Consider the following 17,288-nt stretch of genomic DNA (forward strand, 5'->3'; position numbering starts at 1 on the left):
ACATGCACATGCCCGAGTCAGTGTGCACGGGTGTTACGAGTGCATGAGTGATAGAAAAAGACAGCTCAGACACTGACCCGTTGTGACATATAATATCATTCTGCTGGAGGGGGTGGAAACTAAAAAGGGAGAAAATCTATAGAGCGCTGGAGACAACGATGATGGAGAAGAATAAGAGATTTATTGTGAACAAGAACGGGCTGGAGAGTGAGAGTGAGAAGAGAGCAAGAGGGGGGAGGGAGAAAGACAGTGGGATAGCTAGAGAGAGAGAGAGAGAGAGAGAGAGAGAGAGAGAGAGAGAAGGCACAGGAACAGCAGGAGGTAGACAGAAACACAGAGGATGGAGCGCAACACGAAATATCAAGTACTTAGCCTGGTAGGAATCACATATAGTGCAGGAGTGAATTAAGAGAGACGATCTATTCAAACATATAGGAGGGAGACAGAGAACAAAAGATGTCTGAGTGTGTCTCACTCAATGCGTCTGCTGATAACATCACAGCCTCACAGCTGCAGCTATTTCATTTTGCTTTACACAATAAATAGTCCATTCACAGATGAAGGATTTTAGGTATTGGCCCTGTATAATGTTCTGTTTCTGTCTGTTGAGCAGATCAGTCACGGCAATACAGCTTAAAAGCCTCTGATTCTACTAGATAATGTGAGGAGATACACTGTGTTCTCCAAAAGGAAGACTGTGTACGGAGTACGAGGGGAAATCTACCCACCCTATGGAAAATATGAGAAGAATCATTGACCTTTATTGAACATTTAAAGGTTTTTCGGCATGATGAAAAGAACAGATTTCCTCTGACTTCATTTCATACAGGTCACACAAATAGCAACAGGTAATGGAAAGAAAAACAGTCGCATATCAATGCAACCACTGGAGAGATGAAGAGACTTTATTGCACCACTAGAGAGCACCCTGTAGCCTCTAACAGGCTGCTGACGAGCGAGCGAGAGAGAGAGGGAGAGAGAGAGAGAGAGAGAGAGAGAGGAGGAGTGGGGGGGGTGCGTGGAGAGGGAAACAAATGAATATGGAGTTGCAGAAATGGAGTGGTGAACAACAAGAAGACTGAGAGCAACACAGTTTGAAACAATAGGCGTTGCGTTCAGAGAGGCAGCAGGAAAAAAGACAGTAGAATAACAGAGAGAGAGAGAGAGAGAATGAAAGAAAACATCAGGAGAGGCACAGTCAGAGGAGAAGGTGTGCCTGTGTCTTGTGTCCTCTGTCATTGCTGCTGTGCAGTGCTGGCTGGTTTTATAGAGGCGTCACCTCCATCAGGCAGGATTTAGAGCTAAGATCCTCCCTCCCTCCGGCCTGTTCAGCTCGCACTCCGCCGCTATGGGAACTCTGATCAGTTGGAAATGCAGTTCATTCATTTATTGTGAAACCTTTGTTGTCAATTGCTTCTCGAACCCCCCCCCCCCCCCCCCCCCCCCCCCCAAAAAAAAAAAGGAACCACCCTAAGAGCGCAGGACGTTCTGCTGGTGGCGTTAAAGAGGCGGACATCAGTGCAGCCAGATTTTCATGCTGCTGAGTAAATTCCAACACCAATGAAAATACAAGGAGGAATCCAATGTTGAAGGAGTGGATTTCTGTGTCTTAAGCCTCTTGATCAACCTCATCATCCTCTCCTTACTATTCTAATCATCCTCGTCCTGGGCAGAGGCGCTTTCCATCAAACTGTGACAAGTACCTCTGCCGGCTCATTTAAAGCAGCGGACCAGACGGCCTTTGGTCCAATCAGCGGGCACACACAGTCCAAACTTTTTAAAAGTATTTCTGTTCACACCATCTCTCACTTAGTCCAAAGATCTAACAGTCTATACCACTAATAGGCGGGTTCGTCTCCAGCCATCGACAGGTGTGAATGATGCTGATGGGTGTACAGGAGGTAGGAGGTAGGAGGTAGGAGGTAGGAGGTAGTGCTGAGGTTGATATTCGTTGAGTTACTGTATCTGCAGCCGCAAACACCATCTGAATTGTGTTCCATTTACACAGAGACACCTATAATTGATAGCGAGAGGAGTGAGCAGTGGCCATAATATAGAATATGGAAGAAATTGTAGGTTTGTCCTCAAAATAAGAGGAGCATTGAACATCCTGAACCAACTGCAGATTCAGCAGTGACCCCTGATGTAACCAGACTGTCATTCTTGATACAATTACAGGCAGCGGAGACAAATGAGATCAATGACAAAAGCCAAGGGTCCCCGGCACAAGAATAACTCTGCCAACACCCAACTGGTGTGTGTGTGTGTGTGCATGTAAGCTTTAATACTACATGCTTATATACTGTAATGTGCTGCATTTATCTACTCATTTTCAAAGCACCACGGCCGCTTTAATCACTCCTCCCAACACTTGCGTGGCTTCCAATGCTGGCTCCAGTTCAAGGCTGATGCTAATATGCACTGGTGGGAGGGGGGGGGGGAAAGTGAGACCCTCAGTGGGAGGGAGACGGGAAGAAGAGATGTATGCAAATGAGATGCAGCAGTCAGGTATTTATAATGCTGAGTAATTATCTAGGGAATTACGCATTTAACTATGAGTGTGTTATCTGTTTATCAACATGGCTGAGCTAGATTTATCCTCATCAACAGCGATTATCCTATAGCATGAGCTGTATTTTAAAATATGGCTGGCACTAATCCATGTAGGAAGCCATACGTGTTCCACACCCTGTAGAGAATTAAGAGGTGCCGGCTGCTGACCATCCCTTTATGAAACATTCCCATAAAAATGTTGGACGAGCTCTGTGCCTTCAAATAATTTATTTATGTAATGAAGTTAAACTGTCCTACGACTGTTTGCCAAATGTTCCCTTTCAAAGAAGATGTATAGTTTGAATGGTACTGCGGTGTATTCATAATTGATGCTGTTTGTACAAACACCCTGTGGTGCTCAGGGTTCCTGGCGAGTTGCTTGTGACTTAATGCTACTTACTATCTCCTAAAGTATCAGAATGAAGTATCAGGTCCCCCCCAGACATAATTCATGGTTTGGATGCAAAAACAACCCAGCAAGCAATGCAGTGTCCTCATAATATAACAACTCTCTGCTGCCTTTAGCCTCAACAAAATGTCACCGTGCTTGGTTAGCTCTTATACTGTACCACAGCTGCAGGCAATTCAAACCTGGTTCTTCAGTAGTGTAGACGTTTATGAAGACAAATCTGATGATTTACCAATACAATACACAAAGTAAGGACATGTGTCCCCCCTGTCCTCAGGCCTGACAATACAAGTGTCCATCACACCATCGCCACCATGAGCATGACAGCAAATTCAGATCAGGCCACTCTCATTTGATGCAGAATACCCCATGTGTTCAGAAAGTGTGATGTTTACCACAAACCCAAGCTGCTACCAGATTAAAGGGATTGTTTTGTGGTTCTTTCATCCTCCAGATGGACACAGACTGTACCTGTCATGTTGATCAGACAGTAACCCAGAAATCAAAATCAAATTTCCAGTTCAGGGCCGTGTCTGTCTGATAAAAGGCTTCCATGTAACCCCCCCTCCTCCTCCCCTCATCTTCAGAACAGACTTGAAGGCTTTGGGGCGTCCTTAAAGATCACGGACTGGATCGATTTGTGGGTCAACCGAGGGGCAAGCAGCGAGGAATTATCAAATGGGTTTAAGACACGCTGGCTGTCCCTGACCAACAAAGTAAACAAACGTGTTAGGTGCTGAGTTTACAGGTCTGTTGGTGGGTGCGTCATATCATTATATATAAGTCTGTCTGAATAATGTCTGTCTGATAATGTTTGTAGGAATGTTGAAGGACTTCACACAGGTCGCAGGATATGTCTTCCTCTCTCGCAGGTTGAGGTGGCATTGGCACATCTGCTGTCGTCTCTAAACGTACACTGGATTCCTGTTCATTCCCGTATTGACTATACAACACTCACACTCCGCTTATAAAGCAAATTGTTCCACGCCCCATTATCTTTGCGACTTATCCAGCCTCATACACCCTCCTGCTCGCTCCCAACCCCATATCAGGCTGAACTCCAGGGGCAGAGCAACCAGACTCTGGAAAGTTCAACGCAATCAATTCAGACATGCAGCAAAAGCCTTATTAGCTTTAAGAAATGACTTCAAACCCTCCATCCGTTTAGTTGCTTATGCTTGTGTTACTGTTTTGATACGATGTGCGCCTGTTGTGTTATTTTCTATTTTTACGTGACCTCTCGTTCTTGTTTCTGTCCTCAGCTTCAGAGTTTTGGGTTTATTAAAGAACATTACAGAATAAGAAAAAGAAAAAGAAAAAGGATAAGAATAAGAATAAGAATACAAATAGTATCAGTAATGAATTTTTTCTTGAGTGTTTTCATGTTTGACAAGCAAGTACTTTCTGATTTTATTCTGCAGATTACATAAAGTCAGGATATCGTGTTTTGATATTCACTGCGACTTTCCATGCAATGCCTCAGCGGCGCTTCGTATTGTCAACTTCTTAAAATTAAGAATAAAATGTGAAATCCTACCTTCCGGATGCCTTCCTTCGACTCCTCTACATTGTTTTCTGCTCCTCCAGTGCGGTTAATCATCCGCCACATCTGGGAGTACATGGGATCTCTCTCAAAGGGGTTCATAGCCTTGGCTCGCACCTGATCGTACACGGCGGAGTCCAACACGGTACCGTAAGGCAGCTCGGTCTGCTTAGATAAATCCTGGAGGGACCTAAGACAGAAAAGAGGATGAGAGCTGTTAGTACTCAGAGAAAAAGTCACTCTGTCCCTCACTCATAAACTTTAAACCTTTGGGGGAAACACAAGCGATAGTTAATTACGATGCAACATGGCTTTAGTTGCCTTTCAAACAGTTTAGCCGATGTGAAATGTAATAGAGAACCATTACAGGAACTAATTAGCGTTTGTTTGTCATACGGCTGAACACACCACCCGTGGATTGGAGAGAAACGCGTGAAGCGAAACATGCACGGCCACAAAAAACACACTTGTCCTGCCTAATGAAGATCAAGTGTGCGATATCTTATTTCATTCATTCAGCTGTAACACACCCACAGAACAGATTTAACATAAGCATGCATGACTGTGCGCTCCCGAACACAAGGAAATACAAAAGCATGAGCAACAACCGGCGCACGTTGCTGTTGAAGGTCACAGCTGTTGTTGTTCCTTTCTCGCTCTCCATTCTCTCGTCCTCCTCTGCTATCTCTCTGACCTGCTCTAAAAGGAAAAATCCTTTGAAGGTTTTTAATGAACTTTGCCATGAACATGAATCTTTTATAGCTGTCAATTAATCTTTGGCCTTTATAATCTCCCCTCCCCACCCTTTAGTGAATATGTTCGCCTGTCATCATCACTCTCTTTGACCAGGATTCCCCTTTGCGAATGGGTTTCACTGGGTAGTAACTCTCAGCTTGTCATCTAATTGTGTGTGTGTGTAAGAGAGTTGTCGGTGTGTGGCTGAGAGAGAGAACACCCAGAGAACATTTTTAGTTCAGATGTGTTTGTTTTATCGTACAATTTTTCTCATTATTATGACAGAACAAACTTTCATAAGCCGTCAGAAAATGTTCCGCTTATACTGAGAAAAACTGAGCCGGGCATTTCCTCGTCCTGGTGGAAGCAGCAATAAGCAATTGCACCTTACACTTATTCCATCTGATTAAAAGCCCTGGTGTGAGGAGAGAAGAACATTCACGTAATGATGAGACAGCACACGGAGATTAAAAAAAAAGAAGAAGTAGGAGAGAAGGTTTGATTAATGAGCTTTTCCATGCAGGACAGACTTAATCGTCCACAGTGTCCACGGTGATTGAAACTACGCTGGAGCTCCTGTCAGAATAAGACACAGAACTTTATCGATTTGACTCTAAACACTTTCTGCAGGTAAGGGCAGCTCCAATCCTTGAAGGTACGTGAATGCAAAACACACTGCCACTTTAGAGTTTAGATCAGTGACGATGTTCCAACCAGGACTGAAAAAAATCTAATTACAAAAAAGAAAATGTCCTTGATAATATTAGAGGGGGAATGGAGCGCGTGTCTCAAAACGTAATGATGTCATTCTAAGATTCCATCTACGAAATGGGTGTGTTCCATTACGGAGCGCATGCTTTAAAAGTGTTGTTATAAATTGTTGCAAAGAGAGAGAGAGAGAGCGGCCCAAGCTGTGGCAAAAACGCTCGGGCCTGACGTTTATTTGGCGATAAAACGATGAAAGATTCTCATTCAAGGAGAAAAGGGTTTCATCTCCCTTTCCCCCCCTCAGGAAAGATGGTCAGGCCTCCCGTGTAATAAAATGATTCTGATTAAAAACGACTAAAATCCAGGACTTCAATCAAAGCGCTGACAGTAATTGTTTCCGTTCACAGATCTCCCATATCTCTGTTATTTATGATAGTGTGTGTGTGTGTTGACTCATACAGATATGCACATCTGAAGTGTGTTGGTGTATGTACTGTATCTGATTGTCGTGTGTGTGTGCTAGCTCCTTTTGCAACCAATTATATTCTCCCTAAGCAGTTCAATGAGCAAGTAAATGGAGTAAGCAGCAGCTGAACGTATCCTGTGACAAATTGTGGGAGTGTGTGCGTGTGTGTGTGTGCATGCATTTGTGAGAGGATTTAGATTGATCATATTTATCAGTGTATGTGTGTCCTTTTGCATATTAAAGGACACAGAGGTCAGTAATGGGAACAGCAAGGGAAACAAAATGCCCTTTTTAGCAAAGTAAACAACAGTGTAACCTTTAAAGTGTCAGTGTTAGTGCTCTCTGTGATTCTGGGCGAGGAAATTAATTAGGGTGAAGTTAGCCGGGTCTTGATCAGTCCATTAACTTACTAACAAATGTCTTGTGAAGCACTGCAGACAGCTGTGCAACCTTGAACAACGAGCAAGCCGAGCAGAGCGGAGCACATAAAGTCTGAATCTGCAGTGGGGCGTCCTGCTTGAATATGGAAATAATGGGGTTTGAAGAGCTCTTTCAAGTCAGAATCAGTCTGTCAGTGCTCTTCTGTACCAGGGTACTATCTGTCATGATAGTATCCCACATTCTGTCCCTAGTCTCTGGCTGTATCGAGTGGGAACAAAGTGGTTGTCCTTCATTTCGAGCGTCCGGCGTGGGACAGTTGAAACTCTGGCCGTCGTGAGGCAAGGCAGTAATCGTGTCCTCTCCACTCGGTGTCCCCAGCACTTAAATGTGTCCCGAGGTCTTTCTGCCCGGGTGTTAGGCTGGAGTGTACAGGAGAGGACAGAGGACAAGCTGCAGTTTAGGCTTGTGGGAGAGGACAGGAGGTGATACTTGGCTCCAAACATTGGAGAATCAAAGACTTGTTGCACCGAAGATTTCTGCTCTGATTATTTAACCATAAACTGGTCTTACAAGTCCTTCCTTGCCTATACAAGGTGATAAAATGACACTTTACTTAATGACCCATAACAAAAGGCAGGTTGAGACTTTAAATAAGGGAAACAGCTGCTGTCAGTCTGACCAAACTGAGCTCTCCACTGTTTTAGCCGACCTCCGGGATGCAACATAGACATTTGTAGACACACAGACACACACACACACACACACAGACTCTAGCCATTAGCCGCAATGACACACACCCATCCACACAATACACAGGCACGCACACCTGACTGATTTTATTGGCGTTCTTTAGCAAAGCAGAAAATACGACATCTGTTGTGTGAGATTGGACCAGGAGAAGAAGCTTTTCATCCTCAACGTTCCCTCCCCGTCTCCGTCTCTCCCAACCTGACACCATTCTTTCGCTCCATCTCTTTCAGTTCTCAACAGGTGCCGCCTCTTTTTTTTTATCACATTTTTACCCTTCAAAAATCCATTTCTCCCTTCCAAATTATCCCCTGCTACCCAAAACACTCCCCCCACTCTCGTCTATCCGTCTCCCTCTTCCGTCTCCTCACCTCTGCCTCTTACATCCCTTTTTTTTTCTGTCTTAATCCCTCTCATCTATTCCTCTACATACTCCCCCCCCTCCCCTCTTAATGTCTGCAGCATGAAGCTCTGACGTCTTTGTCTTGTCTCCTCCTTCCTCTTCTGCTTCCTCTCTATGCTGCCATCCGTTGCTGTTGTCCTAAAGGATTCACGCTCAAACAGAGAGAAGACGTCCAAGTGTGAAATAGTCCAGAGAGGGTGCTGAACGTTCACTTGTTAATTCATTTCCAAGACGAAACAAGGGCATTCATACGTCAAAGCCCTGTCTGTCCTGATGGCCCGCTGAGACACTAAGGAGCTCCCGCCCTCCATCCCTCCCTATGTTGCTCGTGCAAAGCATTTATCAGATAAAACTGAGAGGAAATCACAACATCTCTTATTTTTGTTCCGCTACTCTCTCTCTCTCGCTCTCTCCTTCTGTGTTTGTTATGCTTCACGACTGCTCTCGGTTTACTTTGGCTGTGATTTCAAAAGCGCTGCTCACCCCGGCACCCATCTCTGAAGGCCCGGTGCCATGTGGGTGCTGCTGTTTCCGTGGTAATTACGCCACTAATGACCCTAGAAGAGTCAGCACGCAAAAGATAATGTATGAAAATTTATGTAAATCCTTAATTACCTCAATGGATTCTGAATGAGGCGCTGAAAGTCACTTGTTAATGACAGTGAATGTAAACAGACGCAAAAACAAGTAGAGACAGAGAGAAAGAGAGCGTGAAAGAGAGAGAGAGAGAGAGAGAGAGAGAGAGAGAGAGAGAGAGAGGGACAGACAGGGATGTTAAGTGGTTTTCCGTTAGGAAGTGGACAGAAGAGCAACAAAAGAGAAAGGAGAGCGCGTGAAGGAGAGTAAGAGAGCGCAAGAGAGAGAAATAGTGATGAGATTTGGAGAAATAAATGTTGTTTATTCCAATGCCAAGCACAATTAACTGTGGCACTGCCGGGCATATACCGGATGCTCCAGCATGCTGATTAGTCCAATGAGAGATGAGCGTTTCCTACTGCCACCAGGAGAGAAGCGGGCAAACATATTATCGCAAGGATAGATAAACAGAGGGCACAGAGCTTAGGGAAATGATGTGTGTGTGTGTATGTGTGTGTGTGTGTGTGTGTGTGTGTGTGTGTGTGTGTTTATAAGGGAAAGAAAGCCTCTGCGTGTTACCTTTTCTGACACAAACTAGATGGGAACATACAAAACCTACTCTCTTCTTCTCACTCCCTACCTTTATCCTGACTTTACCTCATTCGATTTCCCTGTTTATCAAATGCATCATCATCGCTACACGCACACACACACACACACACAGACACACACACACATACACACACACACATACACACACACACACACACACACACACACGCGTAAAGAAACCAACTTGAGGCAGACAGGAAATTACTATCCTCTGACAATGTGAAGATGGAGTGAGACGGGGATATAAAGAAAGGGGAGGGCAAGGACAAGATAGAGAACTGGATACGGGTGTGTGTGTTTGTGTATTTGTGTTGTCCGTTGCATTACACACGCCCGGTTGGACTGATAACCACATTGAGAATCTATCACATATAGCAGGGAAGACTATGCGTCCCAGTGTGTGAGGTGAGACGCAATCTGTCATGTACGCACAACAGTAAGCATATCTGATCGCAGTGGGTGTGTGGGTGTGTTTTTGTTTCTGTATATGTGTTTGTGCATACTTACATGTGCCCTGGGCCTACCTGAATTTACATAAATACAGCTTGTGGACCTATATATCTCATATACCTGAATATGCATCTCTTCAAGCACATGTTTACCATTTTATGTATTCATTTATGCATATTAGACCAAATGTTTCAACAAAAAAACCTTCTCCCCAAGATATTGACTGTACACTGAATAAGAGATGTCAAAATAAAACCTTGAGATGGAGCAGATCAAAGCGTTTCATACGTACTGTATAGAGTTCTCGATGCGCGTGATGGTGAGGAAGGCAGCCAGGTTAGCCGTGTAGGAGGAGATGACGATGAGCGCAAACATCCACCAGAAGCCCATCATCATCCTGGTGGCCAGAGTGGTGTAGGGCACCTCACCGCCTAGAGACACAGAAAAGAAAGTTTAGCAAGAAACATCAAAGAAACAAAATCCATACGAAACTCTTAGCTATAGGAAGAATCTGGCACAGAGCAATGGCGCCGTGGAAAAGATTACGGCTGGATTAACAGATTGGATCTGCTGCTCGGGCTCAGACCTGAACGTCTCCTGGTGGTCTGAAGCTGGGGAGAAAGGCTTGATCAAAAGATGTGCATGATCAAAAGTTTCTCGATGCGGACGGTGTGTGTGTGTGTGTGTGTGTGTGTGTGTGTGTGTGTGTAAATGTAAATGTCTCAACTACACTCAGTTTCAGGACTCTTATCAATTGTCCTTGTTGGCAACTGAAAGTAAACAAGTCAAAACAACAGTTGATGTCATTTGTGTTTGTCTCAGTGGCTCAGAGCGTGTCAAGAGTGTATGTGTGGAGAAGCGGCTCGTCCATCTTCAAATATAAAACCCCCTCATCCTTGTCCTCCGCTACGTTGAGCTCCTGTAAAACTGACCGGCCTTGGCTTTTTGTGTGCTACAAAAATTGAACGTCAATCTAATGCTGACCCTCACAATAAATCTCTCAAACACACACGCACGTACGTAACACAAAGCCCTTGTTGCCCGTTTAAAACAAAGGTACAGAAGGTCAACATTGAAATCTATAGATAGCAGATTCACTGTGTTACTATTTGTGATTTACAGCCTCTGTTTACTTCAAACAGCCTCATGTAATTTGATTATGGACGTTCAACACACAACATAATTAATAGTCCAGGCCACAGGCAGTTAAGATCTTCATCTCGTCTCCGTGTGACAACCCTGAATGTGTGTGTGTAAGAATTACATTTACATTTTTGCATACATAGTACATGCTTATATGATGAAATGCCTACATATGAGTGTGCTTACTGACAATCATACACACACGCATGAATGATGGATCTGCAGCCTGTGAGCTCTTCCCCGCTGCCTTTATTGAACCCCGTTGGAAGAAAAATTAGCCTCGTTCATCCTTGTAGCGGCGGGGGGAGAGATCAGTGAGAACGTCAACGCAGACTAACACACTCGCCTCGCTCCTTCTTCCTCCAGCCAGGACTCAATAATACATCAGACACCACCTAATCCCACGCTCCATTCATCTTGCTCACCTCCTCCTTCCATATGTCCTCGCCTTTTTTTTTTTCCTGCCGTATTCCTCCTTCCTCCTCTTCTCTCAGACCTTGTTTATGCATAATTTACTGATATGATTTCATTCAAATCTCCCCCTCTCTCTCTCTCTCTCTCTCTCTCTCTCTCTCTCTCTCTCTCTCTCTCTCTCTGGCTTTATCTATTTCAGGCAATACATTTACTCTTAGCATCACGGGTTCTGCCGAAAGCCTGCTGGCACTGTATCTCACTCCATGCTCTCATCAAATAATGGCCATGTGTGTGTGTGTTTGTGTGTGTCTGTGTGTGTGTTAAATGACTCTCCCATATGCTGACCCTGCAATATGCTTGATATAGGATGGTTTCGTCTTTTATGCCCCATTTCATTACCCACTGCACTGGTTTGGAGAAGCTGATCTCTCTCTGATCGCTCTCTGGTCCTTTGAGTGTGTGTCTCTTTGTCGCTGCAGTTTGCCGCGGATAACAAAGAATGAAGCTTGTTACTTTTTAAACAAGCTTTGCAAATCTAATCTCTCAGATCTCAAGCCTTGAGAAGTGAAACCGAAGGGATGAAATTGGGGAATAGCTCTTTGTCTTTGGGGATGAAGTCGTTGAGTGCCACTAGCGGTGAGACACGCTTTTATTCTGACAACGTGGGCCTCTAACGAAAAAAAAACACCACACACATCGCCATGACTGCAGTGTCTCGGAATCCGATAGCTTCTGACAACATGACCTTTTTTTGAGTCATTCCACCCACCGCAGGTATTTTAAGGATTTTGGGTTTCACACTGGCAATATGCACAGAAGCGTGGCTAAGCTAGCAGAGAAAGAGTTCTTGTGAATACTGAGAACAATTTCATGTTGATTCTCGGGAGGAATAAATGACTTTTATGAAGTATGAAATGCATCTTATGGAGAGTCTCTCTGGACTCCAACATGAGCCAGCGTCACTGTCTGATTTAGTGAGGTTGCTTATGTCCATGAATCCAAACATGAACACAGTTTGATAATGATCGGACCTGTTCTTTACCACGTTTCTGTGTGGGAGCAATTTGAAAAATGAATCCCAAAAAGCCAAAATGTTCACTGCCAATCAAACGGTTATGTTTTCAGCAATTGTCTAATGCGTCGCCAGACAGACAGACAGAATTTGACAAAACTGTGTAGTGACACCACACAGATTTGATTTGTAACTCGGCAGCTTGCTTTGACATTAATGCTAAGATCACTAGCAAGCCACAGCACTGCCTCGTAATAAAATATGCAGGTTTCCCCTCTGGAGAATAAATCTCTCTTGCAAACTGCAGCACAGTCATGCGTCACTGCTCTATCAGTACCAGCAAAAAGCTCTAGATTATACTTTTAAATGGTGTATTGTGCATCAAACCCGTGTCCCTTCATGTTTTTCTGTCTTTAATGTCTTTCAGACGGTCTATCACGCTATCAGAAACATCTTTCATGCAAAAGGAAACAGCCAGATGGATGCTGCCACGGAGACGGAGATCAGGCAGTCAGCAAATCATTTGTGTGTCATATTTCCATGTAAAAGTACTGACATGCCGTAAACACGCCACTATCTTTTGTTTTCAATCATCTTGTCGGCTACTAGAGCAGATATTTGCTCCTATTTACATGTAAAGATTCTACAGATTCAAGTGTTGAGCTGAAGCGAGTCAACAATGCATCCATCAGGGGAATGTTTTGTGAAACCACTGCTCTCTGTAAGCTATCCAGCCGGTTCCCCTCCTGGCCACGCTCCAGTCGCTGATGTCAAACTAGGTATTTTCTATCAGCGAATTGAAGAACATTTGTTTTGACATGGCTGACGGACCATATTGGCACATTTCAAACTGTAAGAAGCAGAGCAGCAGCAGTTTTCTGCCCTGTGCGGTTCACAACAAAGCAACCCTTTAAAGAGCTTAGACCATGAATGAGGCAGAAGTGTAGATGGTTAAGAGTCCAACTGTAATAAACACACACTTGTAAACAGCATATATGAGCCTGCGATTGAATAACAGTGTTGATCAGTCAGTTTAATAGGTTTGCAATGGTTGGCGTTTTATTGTTTGTTTCTTAAAGAAGAGTGCCACATCAGCAGGAACAAAGAATTCATTGCGGGACCCATTATGAGGCCAAACAGCAGGTGGTCTCCATCCTGCTCAAGGGCACTCATTCACTGCACATATCCCACCTAATATCCGCTACCAAACACATGATCACGGCTCAATCAGCTTATCAGGTGCAGGTACTCTAACTCTACATCGTATTGTATTAAAAGCAGTACTGTGGAAAATTATGAACAGCTGACTATGACATAATCAGTGGAAACATATTGCATGTGTGATGTTGCAAACTGCCAGTCTGATCAATCACCTGCTACGTGCTCCTAAGCGGAAGCTCTACCCACTCGACTACTGCCTCCCTCGGTGAAATAAATGAAGTTGGACTTTTATTTCTTTATATTCTACTGTACTATATATGAATTTAGTCCATCTGATTGTCTGAAGGACAGAACTAGCCGTCTGCATAGTTTTCATTCCTGTGGGACACCCTTGTCCCGTGTCCATCAAGTACGTGTAAAGACATTATGTAGTGTACCGTTTCTCTTTACACACACTCTTGGTGTGGATTGCGCTGATGATATGGTTTTCCCTCAGTGGGCGTAGACGTCTGATTGGCTGTCGGGGTTAGTGCGTGTTGGCCAACTTTGTCACGGGGGACTGACATAGTGCGGCAAAAATGACTTCTGGGGACGCAACGACGACGAGCTGACTGCAGAGTGAACGCACAGTCAGCACAATATGATTGATCTTCTGTAGCGCTAAGCACACTTCAATGGCTGCGGGAAGTTTTTAGCAAGATTTACCGCGGCAAATATAATAAGAGAGGGATGAGTGTGCTTCCAGGCATCTTCTCAAGTTCCACTGTGATAGTAATCCCCAAAACTCCCATCAAAGGCAAGTGAGCGTGTGAAACTGCATTTGTGTGTGCGTGTGTCAGATTGTATGTGTGTATGTTTACGGATTCTAGAGGCATTGCTATTATAAAGCAGCTTTTGTGGATGCCAGTTTGGCCATTTCAAAGGCACCCACTGTGTCCCCTCGGTGTAGATCTCCAACGTAACGACCATTCCTCTCCCTCATTACTGCTGCGCCCCGTCCAGCTGGAGGTTAACAGCGCCTTTGTCTTTCTTCCTCTTCTACTCAAAGAGGGGAAAGGGCGGCGATCCAAGTCTGGCGCTGTCGTGAAGGCGTGGCCTGAGGAGATCTATGCCCACTAGCATAGGCTAGACATTTGCTTAGAAACGGATATTGTTCTGATTAGATTTGATTGAATTTCACAGACTGGCTGGCTGGCTGGCGTTCTTCTTTTTGGTATTGATTGATTGGCTGGATTGCTGGATGTCTACCTAACAGATTGGTAATTAGGTAGCAGGGGCATGGCAGCATGCCTGGCTGGTCCTTCAGCTTTGTAACCGTAGCTTGATGTCAGACTAAATGCTTTTCTTAATGTTGTGACTCCTAGTTCGACTCAGACTGCATCTTTGTCTCACGTTCCATTTTTCCTCCTGATCAAAGTCCTGACTTGACGGGAGAGCCAGGGAGGAAGGGAGGGGAGGCAAACAGGAAAAAGCGCCGATGTCTCTCTGGCTTCATTAAACACGGGGACACATTTGGTTTCCTCCCGGTGCTCTGGTTTGCTCCCCCAGTCCAAGCACATGCAAGGTAGCTGAACTGGAAAGTCTAAATGTGTTTGTGCGTCTGTGTGTGATCGCCCTGTTAACGACCAAACAAACGATTGGCTTCAGGTCCGCACCGGCCCTTACAGGACCACAGGAGCTGTGTGGAGCGCATATGCAGACACGCAAATCATGCATTTGGAGAACTGCTTACTGCTTCAGAAGCATAATTATGCTCTCTCTCTCTCTCTCTCTCTCTCTCTCTCCCTCGTTAAACAGCAAAAAAAAAATCAATGTTAACAAGGGAGAAAAGACTGAAAACACACTTAGGCTAAGTACATACAACAAGATCTCGGAGGATTTTTCTTGTACCAATCAAATGTGATACTGGGAAGCGAAAATTTAAAATTAATTTAAAATGAAATTTCCAAACCATGGGAACTTTGCAAGTATTTGGTTCACACATCATTTCTGTTCTGTTCAAAAACGCCGCTGCCTAAATCTCTGACAAGCACATCCAGAGCTCAAATCTACCCGAACGCAGTCCACCAACCCTCATCCCTCAGTAAAGAGACAAACTAATCACAGAGGAGGATGATTGGGGTAAAGAGCTCTTGACCCTGTGTGACTGTGTGTGTGTGTGTGCAAGGTGATCATTTTTGTCATTTTGTAGAGAATGAGCTGTACGCAATTTAGAAGGCAGAGGCACAGAATGATGCCTCTTCAGCACATCCTGGGAGTAATTTCAGCAACCTCCTGTCTGTGTTAAGGCGTCTTGTTAAGTGCTTTACACCTTTTGGGAAAGAAGAAGCAAGACCATGCTAATGATTTACCTTTCATTACTGTCGGCAAATCACCTCAGTAATTAGTTATTTTACAGTTCTCAGTTTATGAGTGCTTTAGATATGAAGCCGTTACTTCGTTACTTCCTTCACTTCCGTCACTGCCACTCCTGGTCCTTCGCTCGGGCTTCATGTTTGTTTCACATTGGCGTTTTTGAGAAGCTTTGTGCGAGGACAAAGCATTTCAGTGGAGACGAAGATGGCATGGCAGACTGACGTCCCACCTGCATCAGTGTCAAAAAAGACAAAGAAGTTGGCTGTCAACCGCTCGGATACGAGGTTGGACTGGATAGGATTGAATTTATGATTTTAAAGAAAACTGTCTGGAAACTGCAGAGGAAATGATAATACAAGTGACAATGGCCTCCCCTCTCTTCTTAACACCCTGTCAGTGCAAATGAGCACTTTTAGTCACTTGTGCATTCTGCTGAGGAGTTGTGAGAGGTGCTTAAGACCTCACTTATGCAGACTTGTGGCTCAGTAATCTCGTCTTGCCGCAACTTCAGCTACAATATTATCTGACAGGCACATGGCTGGAAAAATGTTTTGAAACGTATGAATAATAAATCTCTCTTTCAGCTCCACTTTCTCACAACTTCAGCCAGCGACGAGACACTGACAGCGTCGCAACACATCATCGTTTTCCTCTTCTTAAAAAAAATGTACATTCCTGCTGCCAGCTGTTCTGAGGCCTCTCTTCAAAGTTACATCGCCATGCTAAACTCACTCCTGGATGAAAGTGAGACGGAGACGTTCATTAAGGCTTTTAACACAAGGAGAGGAGAGCGGCTCGGCGTTCAGCTTATGTCAGCTCCCAGTTGCAATCCCTGCAATCTTGCCACAAAATGATGAAATTCTTTACCACAACATTTTCATTGTTTCACAGCCCAAAAAGGAGCTAGCTGAAGGACGTCTTGGAGGAGACTGACTGCAGACTGACAGGTTCAAAGCAATCAGTAATAATGATGGAGCTGTGGAGTTTCCACCAAACGCACGCCCAATATTCAAGTCCACTTTACTTCAGTTCAGTGGAGGTTCATAAAGAAGAAGACTTTGATTCTGTAAAACACTGAGTAGTTACTGGTGATATTTCCAGCTTGCTCCTTTGTGAATGGTGAGTTTATGCTTTGTGGCATCAGTATAATGTCAGAGCGATTTGTTTGGGTTTTTCCACCTGGCTATTGATCAGTTTAGCAGCTTAGTATGCACATCCTATCCAAGCCAACAGCAAGTCTCTTTCAGGCCAGTAAACACAAGTTATAACCCTCAAATCTAATACACACAGATGCTTTAAGTTCTGATCTGCAAAAACATCATACACTCCAAAATCTACAGCTATGTGAAATGTAATTAAAACACTTTCCAGCATCCGCAGGCAACTGAATGTGTATGATTTTGATAAAATATGAATACTTGGCGCTGATTGAAGCATTTAGATGGAAACAGGTTCCTAAGACTCTCTAAGCACCTCCATCCTAGACAGGTGTGTGTTGACTGGCCCCGCCTCCCCCCCCCCAAAAAGGGCTTTGGACATTTCAAAATAAAATCAAACACACACACACACACACACACACCTAACAAACATATGTCTACATTTATTTGTTTGGAGTGGGAG

At 44.3% G+C, this 17,288-nt stretch overlaps 1 protein-coding gene across 1 annotated transcript in view; it reads right to left on the minus strand.

Moving 5' to 3' along the window:
* The window catches only part of grid2 (glutamate receptor, ionotropic, delta 2), a 351,200-nt gene that overhangs the window by 46,110 nt on the left and 287,802 nt on the right, over positions 1-17,288 (minus strand). The window contains exons 12-13 of the mRNA XM_076154034.1: positions 9,876-10,014; positions 4,500-4,695 (exon numbers count right to left, since the gene is read on the minus strand). Of these exons, the coding sequence (XP_076010149.1) occupies positions 4,500-4,695; positions 9,876-10,014 (335 nt within the window). The remainder of the gene's footprint in view (positions 1-4,499; positions 4,696-9,875; positions 10,015-17,288) is intronic.

This window comes from Genypterus blacodes, unplaced genomic scaffold, assembly GCF_046128005.1.
Source record: "Genypterus blacodes isolate CSIRO-AG114 ecotype Tasmania unplaced genomic scaffold, CSIRO-AGI_Gbla_v1 ptg000061l_1, whole genome shotgun sequence".
Taxonomy (NCBI): domain Eukaryota; kingdom Metazoa; phylum Chordata; class Actinopteri; order Ophidiiformes; family Ophidiidae; genus Genypterus; species Genypterus blacodes.